Source organism: Ovis canadensis, chromosome 9, assembly GCF_042477335.2.
Source record: "Ovis canadensis isolate MfBH-ARS-UI-01 breed Bighorn chromosome 9, ARS-UI_OviCan_v2, whole genome shotgun sequence".
NCBI classification, from domain to species: domain Eukaryota; kingdom Metazoa; phylum Chordata; class Mammalia; order Artiodactyla; family Bovidae; genus Ovis; species Ovis canadensis.
This window is the reverse complement of record NC_091253.1, coordinates 54,252,234-54,271,230: the sequence shown is the minus strand read 5'-3', so window position 1 is coordinate 54,271,230 and position 18,997 is coordinate 54,252,234. Positions and strand designations below refer to the sequence as shown.

At 39.3% G+C, this 18,997-nt stretch overlaps 1 protein-coding gene across 50 annotated transcripts in view; it reads right to left on the bottom strand.

The window, feature by feature from the left end:
- The window catches only part of CSPP1 (centrosome and spindle pole associated protein 1), a 115,712-nt gene that overhangs the window by 93,939 nt on the left and 2,776 nt on the right, over window positions 1-18,997 (bottom strand). For 30 of the 50 annotated variants that reach the window (XM_069600144.1, XM_069600159.1, XM_069600179.1 and 27 more), the window contains exons 2-3: window positions 3,595-3,703; window positions 1,617-1,716 (exon numbers count right to left, since the gene is read on the bottom strand). In XM_069600144.1, the coding sequence (XP_069456245.1) occupies window positions 1,617-1,716; window positions 3,595-3,693 (199 nt within the window). In that variant the 5' untranslated portion in view covers window positions 3,694-3,703. Of the gene's footprint in view, window positions 1-1,616; window positions 1,717-3,594; window positions 3,704-11,464; window positions 11,592-14,013; window positions 14,157-18,997 lie in introns of those variants that run through there. The other 20 variants (XM_069600143.1, XM_069600178.1, XM_069600181.1 and 17 more) reach the window with 3 other exon arrangements.

Sequence of the window (18,997 nt, the reverse complement as noted above, 5' to 3'; positions counted from 1 at the left end):
GTCCATCATTAATGGGCCACTCATCTTTTCATACATATTCAACCTCTGCCACAATAACCTTTTAAGATAGACACAATTCTTAAGATGAGGAAACAAAGAGCTTAAATAATTGATGCCAGGTTGCAAAGGCATGACAGCCACATTCCAAAGCAACTCATAACTCCAGAAAGTCACTGATTCACCTTAGTGCTTGAGAGAACCTACTATCAAACTTTCAAAACACTATCTCTCAGAATAATTAAATTTTTAATTCATAAAAATTTAGGGCTAGAAGATAATCTAAACCTCTTTATGTTATAAAGAAACTAAGTGCCTTAGAGACTAAGGCACTTAACCAATATAATACTTAGTTCACTAAAGCTGCAGGCATGCGTGTGTGCTCAGTCATGTCTGACTCTCTGCAACCTCATGAGCTATATAGCCCGCCAGGCTCCTCTGTCCATGGGATTTTCCCAGGCAAGAATACTGGAGTGGGTTGTTATTTCCTCCTTCAAAAGCTGTATGCTGCTGCTGCTAAGTCGCTTCAGTCATGTCCGACCCTGCGCAACCCCATAGACAGCAGCCCACCAGGCTCCCCTGTCTCTGGGATTCTCCAGGCAAGAACACTGGAGTGGGTTGCCATTTCCTTCTCCAGTGCCTGAAAGTGAAAAGTGAAAGTCACTCAGTCGTGTCCGACTCTTAACGACCCCATTGACTGCAGCCTACTGGTAGGCTGGCTCCTCTGTCCATGGGATTTTCCAGTCAAGACTACTGGAGTGGGGTGCCATTGCTTTCTCCTCAAAAGCTGTACATTAGCCAATAATTTATAACAGACTCAGAATGGAAAAGGTTTTCTATATATATGATACTAAAAGTATGGCATTCATTTTGAGCTGTTTTTCTAGTAGAGATAGAGAGCCCACTAAACTATTCAGCAGTCTTTTGGCCAACATCCCCATGTACTCCTAGCAGAATACAAATGCAAAGCAACTAACAACTTAGGAGTATACTCATGGCCATGAAAAGTCATCCACATGAGAATAATGCTTTAACCAAATGGATTAACCATATTTGACTTCTTTAATGTGAAAAAGGTTCAGTTATCATCAGTAATTCACAAGGCAATTTTTAAATATTCATGTATTTTCTTAAAAGAAAAAATACACCTACCGAAAAGCTAAAATGAGGTAGTATCCCAAATATCTTCACACCAAACCATAATCAAAGACTCAATATACCTAAATATTAACTTATTTATAATTTCAAAATAGTCATCAGTAATGTTTTCTATCTTTTAAGCATAGTTCTTTGATTTTTAAGTAAAAGCAAGTCCACCATTATTATTCAACAATTAACACACTTTCTCACACAAATGCCATTCAAAATTTTCAATTATGATACATACTTATTGCTATGATTTCTATAAATCATAACCAAGACAATAACAGTTACAATGAGAACAAGTTTCTCAGTATACATTATATTTCATATATAGACCACACTGTCACATACAAGATTCCAGACAGGAAGGAGTTACTAGGATTCAAAAATTGTCTTTTTTTCTGACAAGACAAAGCTCCTTCATAATAGCCTGCTAAGAATATATTAAATTCAGTTTAGCACACCTAAAGACATACCTAAAGAACCCCTTGTCTGTTGACTGTTTGGTGGTATGTTTTCCTTAGCCATGGAGGTTAATATTTTACTGTTTTCAGAAAGCTTCTCTGATGCTTTTCCCTGAAAGAGACATAATATTTACAAAAGCAGTGGGGGAAAAAAAAATTCCAAAAATGTACAATTAATTTCAGTGGTATTTTTAAAACGAAATTTAAGTGTAAGGTTTGAGGAATTACTCAAAGGTATTTATTAGTGCTGCAATGTCCTATTATTTAGCTCACTGACTTATCAACAAATATTCACTGAGTTCCCACCAGATATTGTCCTAGGCATCAAAAACAGGTAGTGAAGAAATACTAAAGGATCTCTGCCATCACAGAGCTTATAAACTACCGTGATAACAAACAAGTGAGTGACACAGAGGAGAAACAGAAAAAAAAAAAAAAAGAACAACTGTAAGGAGGCCCAGAAATGATAACAGAGGAACTGAAAGGCCTGACTGAGTAGGTGATACTTGACCTAAGACTTGAAGATTATTATCTATTTGCTACAGTATTAGAAATCATAATGCTGCTGCTAAGTCGCTTCAGCCGTGTCCAACTCTGTGCGACCCCATAGACGGCAGCCCAGCAGGCTCCACCGTCCCTGGGATTCTCCAGGCAAGAACACTGGAGTGGGTAGAAATCATAATAAAGCTATATTTAAAGCTATCTAATAACTCCCTCCTAAACCTGTCAGTCCTGAGTACTGAAAAATGGTTAAGGGCATAAACTGTGGAGCTGGACACATGAATCCAATCTTGTACGTGCCTGGACGATTTACTTAACCCCTTAAGCCTCATTTTTGGAATCTGTAAAACAAACAAAAATTCTGCCTACTTCACCGAGACTTTATGATTAAATGCTTCATACATGTAAAGTCCTTGGCACAGCTCCTTGTACATGGCAGGTACTATGGAAGCAAAGATAGTTAAGAGAATAAACACTGGATTCAGGTTGCCAGGGGTCAAAGCCTAGTTCTACTATTCTATCACCTAAGTCTCATACTTAACGTCACTATGTACCAGTTTACTCATTTGGAAAATGACAACAGTACTTATCTCATAGATTCATGATGCAAAGTATCAGTGTAACCGCTAAAGACTTTATGCCTCATCCATAGTTAGCACACAATAAATGTTAGCTATATGAATAAAATTATTTTATAATTATGGTGTCCATGTTATTTATCATTTCCACCAGGATACCTCTGTCCAGGGCAAATGCTAAACCAGATGAGACACTGGGACAACAAGAAAAGCAAGACTGTCTTGGGCAAGTCATTATATTCGATTCCTCTAATTAAGATGACCCATATGGCACAGATTAACATACATCCTGTTTCTTATTACACACACTAGCCTATGGGAAAAAGCACCACATCTGTCTAGACCATGGCTATATTCTCTGAGCCCAGCACAGTACACAGCAGCCTCAATAAATATCAAAGCTAGAAAAGTTTTAAGAAAGCTTTTTCAGACACTGCTTTCAGAAACATTTTAACAGATTTATATTCTGAAAAGTAAATACACCAAAGAAACTATCCTTATAAACTCATTTTTGTAGATTTCGAAAATGTTTAAGATACTGATTCATTAAAAAAATGAACCTTTTCACAAAGAGTATAAGAAATTGCTTTTACATCTCTTCTGTTTATATTCTGAAAGTTCCTTGCATTAGAACTAGTCTCCTAATCATGTTAGGAAGCACATAACTTATTAATTAAAACTCTAATAAGAGAGAAAAGAAACTGTGAGGTACAAAACACCACAGAAGAAAAATTGCATTCAAAATTACTGAAATCTTATCCAGGTTCAGGGTCTCAGACTTAGAATGATAGTACAGTTAAACTAAACTGAAACAGAAGCTTCTCACTCCCAGAAGAAGATATTTTGCATTTAAAGAGGGTAATCTTCAGACAATTTAATGAAACATGTTAGAAGAAAATTATTATCTTTACCTTCATTTCCATGTACGGTGGTTCACTTTCCAATTCTGCTTTGTCTCTGGCCAATTTGGCTTTTCGCTCTTCAATAAATTCATCCAAATTATCAGCCATTTTGAAGATACTAAAAGTAAAAAAAAAAATTTAATAAATTTTTAGGGCTTCCCTGGTGGCCTAGTTGTAAAGAATCCGACTGCCAAGGTAGGAGCCATGGGTTCGATCCCTGATATGGGAAGATCTCACATGCCCTGGAGTAACTAAGCCTGTGTACAACTACTGAGCCTGTGCTCTAGAGCCTGGGAGCCACAGCTAACAAGGCTGTGCACCCTAGAGCCCATGCTCCACAACAAGAGAAGCCACCACAGTGAGAAGCCCAAGCACCTGAACTGAAGAGCAGCCCCCCTCTCTGCAACTAGAGAAAAGCCTGCACAGCAACGAAGACCCAGCACAGCCAAAAGTAAATAAAGTATCTTTTAAAAAAGATCACAGTCTAAATATTAAAAAACCCTTTAGTGAGCATAACTATATCAGAATATCTTTAGGCTAATTATTAACATGCAGTCTACATTTAGTACTCAGTGTCAATTATCAAATTGAGGACATCAAACAAGCTTGAATGAAATTTGCCTACCAGCTTTCAATCTCAACTCCCCCCAAAACCTACAACATATTTAATATATCAGAAAAGAAAATGAATAACAGAAAAGGAAAATGAACAACTACCACCACATCAGAAAAAAATAAAAAACCTTTGAACCTTAAATCAAAACTTTTATTAAAATTTATTTTAACCATTTAGAGATAATTCTGACTTACAAAAAAAGTAACAACAGGAATAGTACAGAGAATACCTGTATATTATTTATCCATTCTCTGTTGCTTAAGATTTTGCACCTCTTGCTTTACCTCTGTGCACACAAGTTTGTCCTCTTTCCACAATTTTTTCTAAAGTTATTCACAGCATGAATTACATATATCAGTGCTCTTTACCCCTAAACATTTCAGTGTGTATTAAAATTATTTTCTTACATAATCTCAACATACTTGTCAACTTCAGTAACATTTTTTAATCTATTGTCCATGTTCCAACATTGTCACCTATCTAATACTACCCACTACACCATATTTTTCTCTCTCTTCCATCTAGGATCCGGTCTAGGTTAGGTATACCATTTCACTGTTACATCTCTTTACTCATCACTTTGCAACATTTCTACAACCTTATTGTCATTTATGACACTAATATTTTATAATACAGCCGACCCACCAACTACTCTTTTAACAGAACAGTCCTTATTTGGAGTTTGCCTAATGTTTCTTTGTGACTAAATTCAGGTTATGCATCATCAGAAAGAATATTACATAGGTGAAACGTCCATTACAAGTAGAAGCAGATAATTATAGTACTTTTATTGTTATAATTTATCAGCTTCTACTTGTAATGGACATTGGAGCTCTGTTGGTTTGGGGGTACTATGCACAACAGTGCTACAAACAGCGAGAATATGTCTCTTGGATATATACCTGAGAGTAAGGATTCTAGATTGTAGAGCATGTGTAGCTTCAGTTTTAGCAGACAATACAAAGCTGTAATCCAAAGTTGTTATACCAACTTACATACCCACTAGCAGGTTATGAAGGGTGTAGCTGCTCCACATTCTAGCTAGTGTAGGTGATGGAATTCCAGTTGAGCTGTTTCAAATCCTAAATGATGATGCTGTGAAAGTGCTGCACTCAATATGCCAGCAAATTTGGAAAACTCAGCAGTGGCCACAGGACTGGAAAAGGTCAGTTTTCATTCCAATTCCAAAGAAAGGCAATGCCAAAGAATGCTCAAACTACTGCACAATTGCACTCATCTCACATGCTAGTCAAGTAATGCTCAAAATTCTCCAAGCCAGGCTTCAGCAATACGTGAACTGTGAACTTCCAGATGTTCAAGCTGGTTTTAGAAAAGTCAGAGGAACCAGAGATCAAATTGGCAACATCCGCTGGATCATCGAAAAAGTGAGAGAGTTCCAAAAAAAACACCTATTTCTGCTTTATTGACTATGCCAAAGCCTCTGACTGTATGGATCACAATAAACTGCGGAAAATTCTGAAAGAGATGGGAATACCAGACCATCTTACCTACCTCTTGAGAAACCTATATGCAAGTCAGGAAGCAACAGTTAGAACTGGACATGGAATAACAGACTGGTTCCAAATAGGAAAAGGAGTACGTTAAGGCTGTATATTGTCACCCTGCTTCTTAAACTTTCATGCAGAGGACATCATGAGAAACGCTGGACTGGAAGAAGCACGAGCTGGAATCAAGATTGCCAGGAGAAATATCAATAACCTCAGATATGCAGATGACACCACCCTTATGGCAGAAAGTGAAGGAGAACTAAAGGGCCTCTCGATGAAAGTGAAAGAGGAGAGTGAAAAAGTTGGCTTAAAGCTCAACATTCAGAAAACGAAGATCATGGCATCTGGTCCCATCACTTCATGGGAAATAGATGGGGAAACAGTGTCAGACTTTATTTTTGGGGGCTCCAAAATCACTGCAGATGGTGACTGCAGCCATGAAATTAAAAGACACTCACTCCTTGGAAGAAAAGTTATGACCAACCTAGATAGCATATTCAAAAGCAGAGACATTACTTTGCCAACAAAGGTCAAGGCTACGGTTTTTCCAGTGGTCATGTATGGATGTGAGTTGGACTGTGAAGAAGGCTGAGTGCCAAAGAATTGATGCTTTTGAACTGTGGTGTTGAAGAAGACTCTTGAGAGTCCCTTGGACTGCAAGGAGATCCAACCAGTCCATTCTAAAGAAGATCAGCTCTGGGTGTTCTTTGGAGGGAATGATGCTAAAGCTGAAACTCCAGTACTTTGGCCACCTCATGAGAAGAGTTGACTCACTGGAAAAGACTGATGCTGGGAGGAATTGTGGGCAGGAGGAGAAGGGGAAGACAGAGGATGAGATGGCTGGATAGCATCACCGACTCGATGAACGTGAGTCTGAGTGAACTCCTGGAATTGGTGATAGACAGGGAGGCCTGGCGTGCTGCAATTCATGGGGTCGCAAAGACTCGGACACGACTGAGCGACTGAACTAAACTGAACTGATGGTCCTAAAGGTGTCAACAATGACAGACACACGTTCACCTGCTCTTTACTAGTGATGTTACTTTTTATCACATGGGGGTCAAGACTGATCTCTGCACTACTGTTTCCTTGTAAGTAATAAGCAGTCTATAAAATGGTATTTTTACACCATGCAAATATTCTGCTCCTAAACAAATTTCCAAGATTTAGCATCAACTGGTAATTCTTAACTGATCTAACCTTTGGTTCCTGATGCCTGCAAAACGCTAATTTTCCAATTTTATCACTCCCTGCACATATATTTATCAGTTGCCACTGATTTATTTTACTTCATGCAATGTTTTTTTTTTCTATAAGTCCTGGATTTTTTTAAATCCAAAATTGTTGGTTTTCTTGAGGAATAACTTACATGCCACACAACTCACTGATTTAAGTGAACAGAAGTTTTACTAAATTCACACAGTAGTACAATTATCACCACAGTCACACTTTATAATGCTTCCATAACCCCAAAAAAGTTCTCTCATGCCCCTTTGCAATGTATCCTCACTCCCACCCCTGACTTGGGCATCAAAGATTTGTTTTCTGTCTACTTTTCCCTAATCTTGAAATTTCATATAGATGTCTTTTTTATATGGTTTCTTTCACTTAATGTAATGTTTCCAAGATTCATCCTTATAGTTGCATCTATCAGTAAGCAGTTGTTTTTTTACTACTGTGTGTGTTCAGTCACTCAGTTGTGTCCAACTCACTGCAACCCTATGAACTGTGTGGCCTGCCAAGCTCCTCTGTCCATGGGATTTCTTAGACAAGAACACTGGAGTGGGTTGCCATTTCCTCCTCCAGGGGATCTTCCCAACCCAGGGATCAAACCCACGTCTCCGGTGTCTCCTGCGTGGCAAGCAGATAGCATCCAATTATATGGAAATGTTTTTTATCTATTCATATCTTGGTAGACATTTGAGTTGTTTCCATTTGAAAGCTTGCTTAAGAATAACGCTGCTATGAATATCTGTATAGAGGTTTCCATGTGCTTTCAACTCTGTTCTATAAATACCTAGGAATGGAATTGCTGAGTCATCTGTAACTCTGCTTTAACATTTTGAGAAACTGTTCCCCTCATTCCAACCAGCAGTGTAGGAGAGTTGCAATTGCTATATATCCTTGCTAACGCTTGGTACGTTCAGTCTTTTCAACAGTCATTCTAGTGGGTATGTTGCGCTCCCCTGGTGGCTCAGCAGGTAAAGAATCTGCCTGAAATGCAATAGACCCAGGTTCTATCTCTGGGTTGGGAAGATCCCCTAAAGAAGGGAACAGCTACCCACTCCAGTATTCTGGCCTGGATAATTCCAAGGACTGTATAGTCCATGGGATCACAAAGAGTCACACACGACTGAGCAACTTGCACTTCACTAGTGGGTATGTTAAAGTTTCTCATTGTGGCTTTAATTTGCATTTCTCTAATGACTATGATGTTGAACATCTTTTCACATCGTTATTCACATATCTATATAAATAACCATTGGCCCAAAGTCTTCAAATCTTCGGGCCCATTTTTAAAATGAAATTGTTTTCTTATTGAGATGTAAGAAACAAGCAAAAAAATACTTTTATATAAGCTAGATACAAGTCCTTCATCGAACACGTTTTGTAAATATTTTCTCCCAGTCCGCAGTTTGTTTTCAAATTCTCTTAATGTCTTTTTTTAATACTTTATTTTTTACAGCAGTTTTAGGTTCACAGCAAAATGGAGCATAAGGTACAGGTTTCCCTTACATCTTCTGCCCTGACTCATATAGTCTCTCATCCATTATCAATATCTGCTACCGGAATGGCACAAGTTATAACTGATGAATCTATACTGACACATAATATCACTTTCAGTCCATAGTTTATATCAGGGTTCATTCTTGGTGCTGTGCATTCTGTGGGTCTGGACACACGTACAATGCTATGGATCTACCTTTACTGTATCACACAGTATTCACTGCCCTAAAGTGCTCTGTATTCCACCTTTTCATTTCTCCCTCCCCTCTAGCCACTGTCAATCGCTGATCTTTTTACTGTCTCCATAGTTCTGCCTTTTCCAGAATGTCATATGGTTGTGAACACACAGTATGTAGCCTATTCAGATTGGCTTCCTTCAGTTACTATTACATACTACTAAGGTTTCTCATCGGAGAAGGCAATGCACCCCACTCCAGTACTCTTGCCTGGAAAATCCCATGGACGGAGGAGCCTGGTAGGCTGCAGTCCATGGCGTCGTGAAGAGTTGGACACAACTGAGCGACTTCACTTTGACTTTTCACTTTCATGCGTTGGAGAAGGAAATGGTTTCTCATTGTCTTCTTATGGCTTTTTAGCTCATTTCTTTATAGCACTGAAAAGTATTCCAGTGTCAGGATGTACCACAGTTTTATCCATTCCTTCACCCTACACTGAAGACTAGCATGGTTGCTTTCAGATTTTGACAATTATAAATAAAGCAGCTATAAACACGTGCAGTGATGTCTTCCAACCAGCAAACGTTTTTAAATTTTATGAAGTCTAATTTATCTATTTATCAACAATTTTTAATCAATTGTTTGTACCTTTTGCATCATATGTAAGAAACTTTTGCCTAACCTAACAAATATTTTCTTCTATGTTTCCAAATCCTAAATGATGATGCTGTTAAAGTGCTGCACTCAGTATGCCAGCACTCATGATACCAGCAAATTTGGAAAAATCAGAATGGCCACAGGACTGGAAAAGGTCAGTCTTCACTCCAACCCCAAAGAAAGGCAATACCGAAGAATGTTCAAATTACTTTACAACTGCACTCATTTCACATGTTAGAAAGATTATGCTCAAAATCCTTCAAGCTAGGTTTCAACAGTATGTGAATGGAGAACTTTTACAGATGTACAAGCCAGATTTAGGAAAGGCAGAGAAACGAGAAACCAAATTGCCAATATATGCTGAATCATAGAAAAACCAAAGTAATTCCAAAAAACAACTACACTGCTTCACTGACTATACTAAAGCCTTTGACTGTGTGGCTCACAACAAAGTATGGAATATTCTTAAAGAGATGGGAATACCAGACCACCTTACTTGCCACCTGAGAAATCTGTATGCAGGTCAAGAAGCAACAGGGAAGCCTGGTGTGCAGCAATTCATGGGGTCACAAAGAGTCGGACACGACTTAGTGACTGAACAACGATGTTTTCTTTTAGAAGTTTTATAACCACCTATCTTACATGTATTATTTCTTACATCTTATACCCATGATCCATTTCAAATGTTTAAGGTAAGGGTCATCAATGTTCAACTGTCTGCATCTGGATATAAATTCCAGCACCAGTTTTTGAAAAAACTATCTTTTTCTCACTGAAACTAATTTATTTTTAAATAAATCCTTGAAAAAACCCACAAAAATTAATGACTAATTCAATGTCTGGCAAGAAAGGAGCCAGTGATAACTGAAGTTTTAAGTCCTGGAAACTAAACATTAATAGACTCCTGGACAGAAATAAGTCAGAAGAAGCTGGGTAGTTTGGCAAGGTTTGGTTTCACTGTGTTAAGTTACAGTTAGTCACTGATGATGACCAACTAGCTCATGGAAATTTCCAACAGATTCAAGAGGACCACATCAGAAATCTTTGTTTAAAAGTTAATAATTTTAAAGACAATAGTTGAAGATCTGGAAAATTAAGGCAGACAGGTACAAAAGATGATCCAGAACTAAATGATAGGAATGTTCATTTGAGGTGGTAACAGAAGAATTGAAGCTGGGGTGTTGGGGTGGGGAGTACAAAGAAGGAATAATTAAAAGAGGATACAAAGCAAAACCCAGTCAATGTAATTTACAGAAGAAAAAAAATGAGAAAAAAAATGTAGTAAACAATATTAAATGCAAGAGAGCTAACCAAAAAGGCATCCACAAAATTTAATGTTTGGAAAGTGAAAGTCATTCAGTCATGTCCAACTCTTTGCAACCCCATGCACTGTACAGTCCATGGAATTCTCCAGTCCATGGAATTCTGAGTGAGTAGCTTTGCCCTTCTCCAGGGGATCTTCCCAACCCAGGGATCAAACCCAGGTCTCCCCATTGCAGGCAGATTCTTTACCAGGTGAGCCACCAGGGAAGCCCTTAATGTTTAGAGGACAATAATAATTTGAAGAAATGTAGAAAAGCAAGTTTTACCTAAAAAGTATATTGAAATTTATATTACTTTAGTTAAGTAGTACATAATGTGAACTTCATTTTATTATTTACTTCCAAAAAGAACACTGATTTCAAAATGTGGCCTTAGCAAAATGTATTGCAAACCAAGAAGAGTTAAGTGCAGTTTTTCACAAAAGAGCTTTTCCTAATAAAAATTCAAAACAGTTCAACAGCAAACAGTAGTTTCAAGTGAAAAAGTCACTTTTTAAAACCTCCTAGTTTTCTTAAGTGTTTTATATCTGAAAAAAATAAAAAATAATGATAGGAGAATACATACATAATAATATAATATAATTTGCTATAGGATTTTATAAAGAATTTAAGCAGATATGTCTTTAAATCTAAAAACAAAAACCGTTTAACAGGCCTCTTTCACTCTGTTAAAGAGTTAATTAAGGTCTGTTAATAATTATCAGTTTAACATGCTCATTTCTTAATTCTAACCAGACCCTGAATTTATAAATAAGTGGATTTCTCTTTATTACAATAACATCAATTATAAATTCTAGAACTGATTTCACTGAACAGCTATCATAGCAATAAACATTTCTAAGCAGTGGTAGTGAGTATAAAACGTATCAGTACCTTAGCTGGGACTTCCTTGGTGTCCAGTGGCTAAGACTCAGCCCTCCCAATGCAGGAGGCTCAGGTTCAGTCTCTGGTCAGGAAATTAGATTCCACTTGCTGCAACTAACTAAGAGTTCACATGCCCCTAAGACAAGACGCAGCCAAAATGAATAAGTAAATATTTTTTAAAGATGCCATAGTTAAAATATAAAATTTAGCAGATATAAGTACATGTTTAGTTATCTCTAACAGTTGTCCTGCTGTCTAACCTGATTAGAGTATAACATCTCAAATACTAAATAGAAGAGTCAAAAATACTAGTAAGCATTCTTCTGGTATACCCTCCAAAGAACACCATGCACATTACTATAGTTAAACTAACTGGGTTTATTACTCATCAAATTGAGGGATGTCAATGCCACCATGGAGAACTCAGGAGTATCTTATTAAGAAGGTGTTAACAATTATACAGTGGAAGTAAGAAATAGATTTAAGGGACTAGATCTGATAAACAGAATGCCTGATGAACTATGGACAGAGGTTTGTGACATTGTACTAGAGACAGGAAGCAAGACCACACCCAAGAAAAAGAAATGCAAAACAGTAAAACGGCTGTCTGAGGATGCCTTACAAATAGCTGTGAAAAGAAGAGAAGCCAAAAGCAAAGGAGAAAAGGAAAGATATACCCATCTGAATGCAGAGTTCCAAAGAACAGCAAGGAGAGGTAAGAAAGCCTTCCTCAGTGATCAGTGCAAAGAAATAGAGGAAAACAAGAGAATGGGAAAGACTAGAGATCTCTTCAAGAAATCAGAGATGCCAAGGGACCATTTCATGCAAAGATGGGTTCAATAAAGGACAGAAATGGTATGGACCTAACAGACGCAGAAGATATTAAGAGGTGGCAAGAATACACAGAAGAACTGTACAAGAAAGAATTCACGACCCAGATAATCACGACGGTGTAATCACTCACCTAGAGCCAGACATTCTGGAATGTGAAGTCAAGTGGGCCTTAGAAAACATCACTATGAACAAAGCTAGTGGAGGTGATGGAATCCCACTTCAGCTATTTCAAATCCGAAAAGATGATGCTGTGAAAGTGCTGCACTCACTATGCCAGCAAATTTGGAAAACTCAGCAGTGGCCACAGGACTGGAAAAGGTCAGTTTTCATTCCAATCCCAAAGAAAGGCAATGCCAAAGAATGCTCAAACTACCACATATTTGCATTCATCTCACATGCTAGTCAAAATTCTCCAAGCCAAAATTCAACAGTACGTGAACCATGAACTTCCAGATGTTCAAGCTGGTTTTAGAAAAGGCAGAGGAACCAGAGATCAAGTTGCTAACATCTGCTGGATCATCAAAAAAGCAAGAGAATTCCAGGAAAACATCTATTTCTGCTTTACTGACTATGCCAAAGCCTTTGACTGTGTGGATCACAAGAAACTGTGGAAAATTCTGAAAGAGATGGGACTACCAGACCACCTGACCTGCCTCTTGAGAAATCTGTATGCAGATAAGGAAGCAACAGTTAGAACTGGACATGGAACAACAGACTGGTTCCAAATAGGAAAAGGAGTACATCAAGGCCGTATATTGTCACTGTGCTTATTTAACTTATATGCAGAGTACATCATGAGAAACACTGGGCTAGATGAAACACAAGCTGGAATCAAGATTGCCAGGAGGAGTATCAATAACCTCAGATATGCAGATGATACCATCCTTTTGGCAGAAAGTGAAGAAGAACTAAAGAGCCTCTTGATGAAAGTGAAAGAGGAGAGTGAAAAAGTTGGCTTAAAGCTCAACATTCAGAAAACCAAGATCATGGCATTTGGTCCCATCACTTCATGGGAAATAGATGGGAAAACAGTGGAAACAGTGAGAGACTATCTTTTTAGGCTCCAAAATCACTGCAGATGGTGACTGCAGCCATGAAATTAAAAGACATTTACTCCTTGGAAGAAAAGTTATGACCAACCTAGACAGCATATTCAAAAGCAGAGACATTACTTTGCTAACAAAGGCTGGTCTAGTCAAAGCTATGGTTTTTCCAATAATCATGTATGGATGTGAGAGTTCGAATATAAAGAAAGCTGAGAGCCGAAGAATTGATGCTTTTGAACTGTGGTGTTGGGGAAGACTCTTGAGAGTCCCTTGGACTGCAAGGAGATCCAACCAGTCCATCCTAAAGGAGATCAGTCCTGAACATTCACTGGAAGGACTCATGCTAAGCTGAAACTCCAATACTTTGGCCACCTGATACGAAGAACTAACACATTTCAAAAGACCCTGTTGCTGGGAAAAGATTGGAGGCAGGAGAAAGGGATGACAGAGGATAAGATGGTTGGATGGTATCACTGACTTAACAGACATGAGTTCAAGTAAACTCTGGGAGTTGGTGATGAACAGGGAGGAGGGGCGTGCTGCAGTCCATGGGGTCGCAGAGAGTCAGACACGACCGATGGACTGAACTGAACTAAAGAAAGAGTCATAGGTTGGGCTTGTGTTAGTTGATTTGGGGGAGGGCTTCAGGAAGGTGTTAGTGGTAAAGAATCCACCCACCTCTTTCTTGTAGGAGATGCAAGAGATACAGGTTCAATCCCTGGGTTGGGAAGATCCCCTGGAGGAGGAAATGGCAACCCACTCCTACCAGGGTCCAGCCCCAGTTGGATCCAGGGCATCCTCAGGGGGACGGCATCAGCAACCTAGACGAATAATTTATTTAGAGATATAGAAAGAGATAAAGAAGGAATATAGCAGTTAGGAAAATATAGGAGAGAAAGAGGCTGATACTCCTTGGTTTACGCAGAAAGCCAATAAAGCCTCAGACAAAAGACTTGTTCTGTTCACATAGGCCACAGGCACCCACTTGAATAGGGGAGGGTGCCCCGCCTTGGGCTCCCTCTCACATAGGTCTTAGAAGCCCGAGCAGGAAAGTAAACTCAGAGGGCCTCTACACCCCAGGGAGTCAGCCTGAAAAGAAGATAAAGGAAGAAACAAAGAAAGACACGGGGAGACCAAGCTTGAGTAAGCGAGGCCCAAACTTTATTTTCCAGGAAAGCTTATATACCTTGAGTTGTACATTGAAAATAATGGAAGACGCATAGTCATGCAGGGTCAGCAGTCCGATATACAAAGATCTTGGGTGATTTACATCATCTTCTGGCCAGGGCGCCTGCTAACATCTTATGACCCTTTCTGATAATGATTAGTCAGCCAGAAAACTCATTTTCTCCAAAGGTGATTTTTCTAAAGTCAGGCGCCACCCTCCGAAAGCACTAGATAAGGTTGCATTCCTATAGGGTAAAGGTGAAGTGGGCTATAGCATGGGAGGAATTTATTAACTCAAGGTCTAATGTAGTTAAATCAAAGGACATTGTTCACAAGCTTTAGAGAAAGGTGGTCGGGGACAGACCCCCGTTAAAGTCAGAAGTGTTGTTGAGAGGCATGATATAGTAAAACAGACAAGATTCTGGTTTGGGGGTAGATGCTCGAGAGGGTTCAGGGGGGTCCCTCGAGGCCTGATCTTGCCTTTGCCCGTCAGGTCTCTTCCTCAGGACCTTTGCCATGGGTGTAATCTCCCATGCTGGCTCCCGGCACACTCTAGTACTCTTGCCTGGGAAACCCCATGGGCAGAAGAGCCTGGAAGGTTATAGTCCATGGAGTCACAAAGAGTCAAACATGACTGAGCACACACTAGCTAGCTAGCTTAAGGAAGCAGAGCTTTGCTCAGTACTAAATGCTGTCAGGCTGCTGCTGCTGCTGCTAAGTCGCTTCAGTTGTGTCCGACTCTGTGCAAGCACATAGACAGCAGCCCATCGACTCTGTACGACCCCATAGACAGCAGCCCACCAGGCTCCCCCGTACCTGGGATTCTCCAGGCAAGAACACTGGAGTGGGTTGCCATTTCCTTCTCCAATGCGTGAAAGTGAAGTCACTCAGTTGAGTCTGACTCCTATCAACCCCATGGACTTCAGGCTCCTCCGTCCGTGGGATTCTCCAGGCAAGAGTACTGGAGTGGGTTGCCACTGCCTTCTCCATGCTGTCAGGAAGTGAGCATAATTCTGTGATTGGACATCTTAGTAAATCTTACCCACAGGGAGGCTAAAGATGTAACTAGTAGAGCAGCAGCAATCATTACCAACTGGGAGTTAGTTATTTCGTGGCTGGGACAACATTCTTGTTTCATCTGTGTTTGGACATGATGGTGGCGTAGTACTGTTTTTCACTTGCTCTACCATGGACACAGAGCAGCTCTGTCTGATATTGATGTTCTGTGCAACTGCGTATCTTCAACAGGAAAACACCAAGTCTAAGCAGTATTGTCAGGCCGGTTTCTAGCAACACCAAGCCCTTGGTTACATACCAGCCTCTAGCTGTCATGGCCATTTTTCTCCTTCTCACTCCTATAAACACGTGACAACTTACATAAAACATATTTCAACTAAAAATTTACTCAAGAATTACTTAACGAATCAGAGACTGAATTAGTGGATACAGTCTAAGTACAAAATAGAGTAAAAAAGGTTTACAATTTTAAGATTAAGTTATAAGGAAGATCAACCTAAGGAAATCTAAATGGGATTCTTCATTCTTCCTTCACTCTACAATGTAAGATCATTCCCACTTTTCCCAAGATATTACCAGTTTTTCTCCCCAGTAGCTATATATATAGTATGTAGATGATAAACAGTTTTCAGAAAATCAGTTTAAGTGAAAGACATGGATTTGAAACCAATTCTATCCCTAATTGACTATGTGATTGACCTCAATGAGTTCTTTCTCTGTCCCTCTGTTTCCTCACCTGTAAAGTGGAACTACCTACTCCTGGAGTTGCTATGAAGAAAAAATGAAATGATTCAGTACATACAAACTGTATGGTACCTTTGACACATAGAAATCAATAACCAGGGACTTCCCTGGTGGTCCAGTGACTGAGAATCCGCCCTGCAATGCAGGGGAACGTGGGTTTCATCCCTGGTTGAAGAACTAAGATCCCACATGCTTCAGAGCCTGTATGCCACAACTAGAGAGCATCCAGGCACCCCAACAAAAGATTTCACATGACTCTAAAGGATTCTGCATGCCACAATTAAGACCCGACACAGCCTATTTAATTAAATAAATCAACAAATCACAACTGTTTTATTAATTCTCATTGTATCTTCATAGTCTTTGTACACATGTATCAGTACTCATCCAAAGTATACTGGGATTCATATCACCAACAAAGGATACTTATTTATCATAATCCAAATCAATATCTTTAAATTTTAAACACAGGCCCTTCATGCTTATTATATAGATAGTAATATAAGCTGACCAGAAACATATTCATTCTGAAAAACCTGAGTCAATCCAAAAAACAGAGAAACCAGAAAGAACTGAGTATGCCTGACACCTTCTCCCAATCTCATAACCACAAAGGGAAGGGAAAATACTGTTCCCATCCTTTCTCTCTCTGGTGAAGTGCAAATTTCCACACTTCTATGGGAGTATTAGGAAGGGAAAGTAACTCTGACCCCAAAGGAGGACATTGTTCTAGATGCTAGGGGAATGAAAAGTGTACTATATGATCCTTGCCCTCAAATTTGGGGACATTATGTCTCCTGCCACACTGGCTCAGTCTAGCCAGACTAGGGTTGATGTGAGGTACCCATCCATAAAGGATCCAACAGTGGTATCAAGAAAACAATCCAAATATGTCTGGAATTCAGAGCAGAGTCCATGTTAGTAAAAAAGGGTTAGTAGTTTTTTAAATGATTTTTAAAGCTATAAAAGAAGAGGTTGTCAGGAAAAAAGAGACCCTAGTGCAAGAGAACAGAATAGCGAGGAGTGATTATATATGGGTGTGGCGTGCAGGAGGGAGCCTGTGAAAAAGCCTTACAAGATAAAAGGAGTTCTGAGCTGAACCAAGACAATGTTTTTCATTTCCTATCCACGTGAAGATCTTTCCAGGTGCTAAATCTTTTCCTTCTGGCAGATGACATCCACATGAATAACTTCCAAGGGTGTATCTAAACTTTGACAAATCTCTCTAAATATTTCTAAGAAGTAAATACCACGTTACTGGAAAGAGAAAGGAAACTGAGGATTAGGATAGAAAGAGCACACAAATTTATAAAGGCACAACTAAGTCTGTTAGTAACTGTTAATAATACATCATTAATGCTAAGAACAGTAACATAAATTAGATAAACTTTTGATTATGCAAAACTTCCAAAACATTTATTCAAACACTTTTGTCTCCCACTCAGGAAAGCAGTCAGAAGTTAAGTCAGAAAAATGTTAAAGGATAATCTGCAATCTGCTCAAAGTCTGTAACAGTTAATCAGGTTAAGTCTAAAAACTTCATTTGAGAAGCGCTGTACTCAAAGCACCCTTTCTTTTCCCCAAATTTTTAGATTTATTTCAAAGTTAAACCCAAGACACACTGATTTCATAGGAGATCCACAGAGAAATGTTTTTCTAGGCTGACCACCTGCTTCCCCTAGTCTTCCCCAACAGAGAATGTGCATGCTAATTACCTTCATTCTACAATCACTGCTGTCCCATCACTACCCAGCATCACCTGAACTGTGTGTGGTATTCTGAATGTTCTTAGTTATACCCTAATTTCACTAACTGCAAAAGATTTTCTGGGTTAACCTGTCACTTGAATTTTCTGGCTACTTTTGAGATGAAGTCCAAAGAACTCTTAAATGATTCTCCAATGGGGGTTGGGGGAGATGTTATTTCATAGTATAGGTATTAGCAACAGAGCACCTGGAGCTGTGCTGATCCCATCTGCCATCACTAGAAGACAACCTGTGAAACCAAAGAAACATCTGATGCAACAGCCAACTAAATGACCCAAAACTGGAGGTTTAATTTAAAGAAAAAACTAGAGGGAAAAAGCAATCCTAGAGGAACTCATTCTAAGTAATCCATCATTATGCATGCGTGTGTGTGTGTGTGTGTGTAAGGCACAACCAGATCCATTCAGTGAAAGCACCCTTTTTCAATTTATCCTATCTAAAACCACCTGCTCCCTTTCACCAGGTTATCTGTACTGTGTGCCTGGGTGCTAAGTTACTTCAGTCGTGTCCGACTCTGTGCGACCCTATGGACTGTAGACCTCCAGGATCCTCTGTCCATGGGGTTCTCCAGGCAAGAATGCCGGAGTGGGTTGCCAAGCCCTCCTCCAGGGGATCTTCCCAACACAGGGACCAAACCCTCCTCTCTTAGGCCTGCACTGGCAGGAGGGGTTCTTTACCACTAGCACCACGTGCGAGAAAGACTCAAAATTTCATCCCTGGGGAGCACTTCAGCATACACTTAACCATCAGAAAATCAGTGCACTCCTACCAAGAAGAAATATGCAGAAAAGAAAGCAACATTTTACGGGTTTCCATAGGATTCCTTTTTGCTTATGAATATGAAAAGCCATTCTTTCATATAAAGTTGAACACCATCTGTGAGGATAATTGGCTTTTTACAAACTCATATTGGTTACTATTAGACTCCTGCATTTCCTAAGGTGTTTGGAATCAAGGTAGTGGTTTAC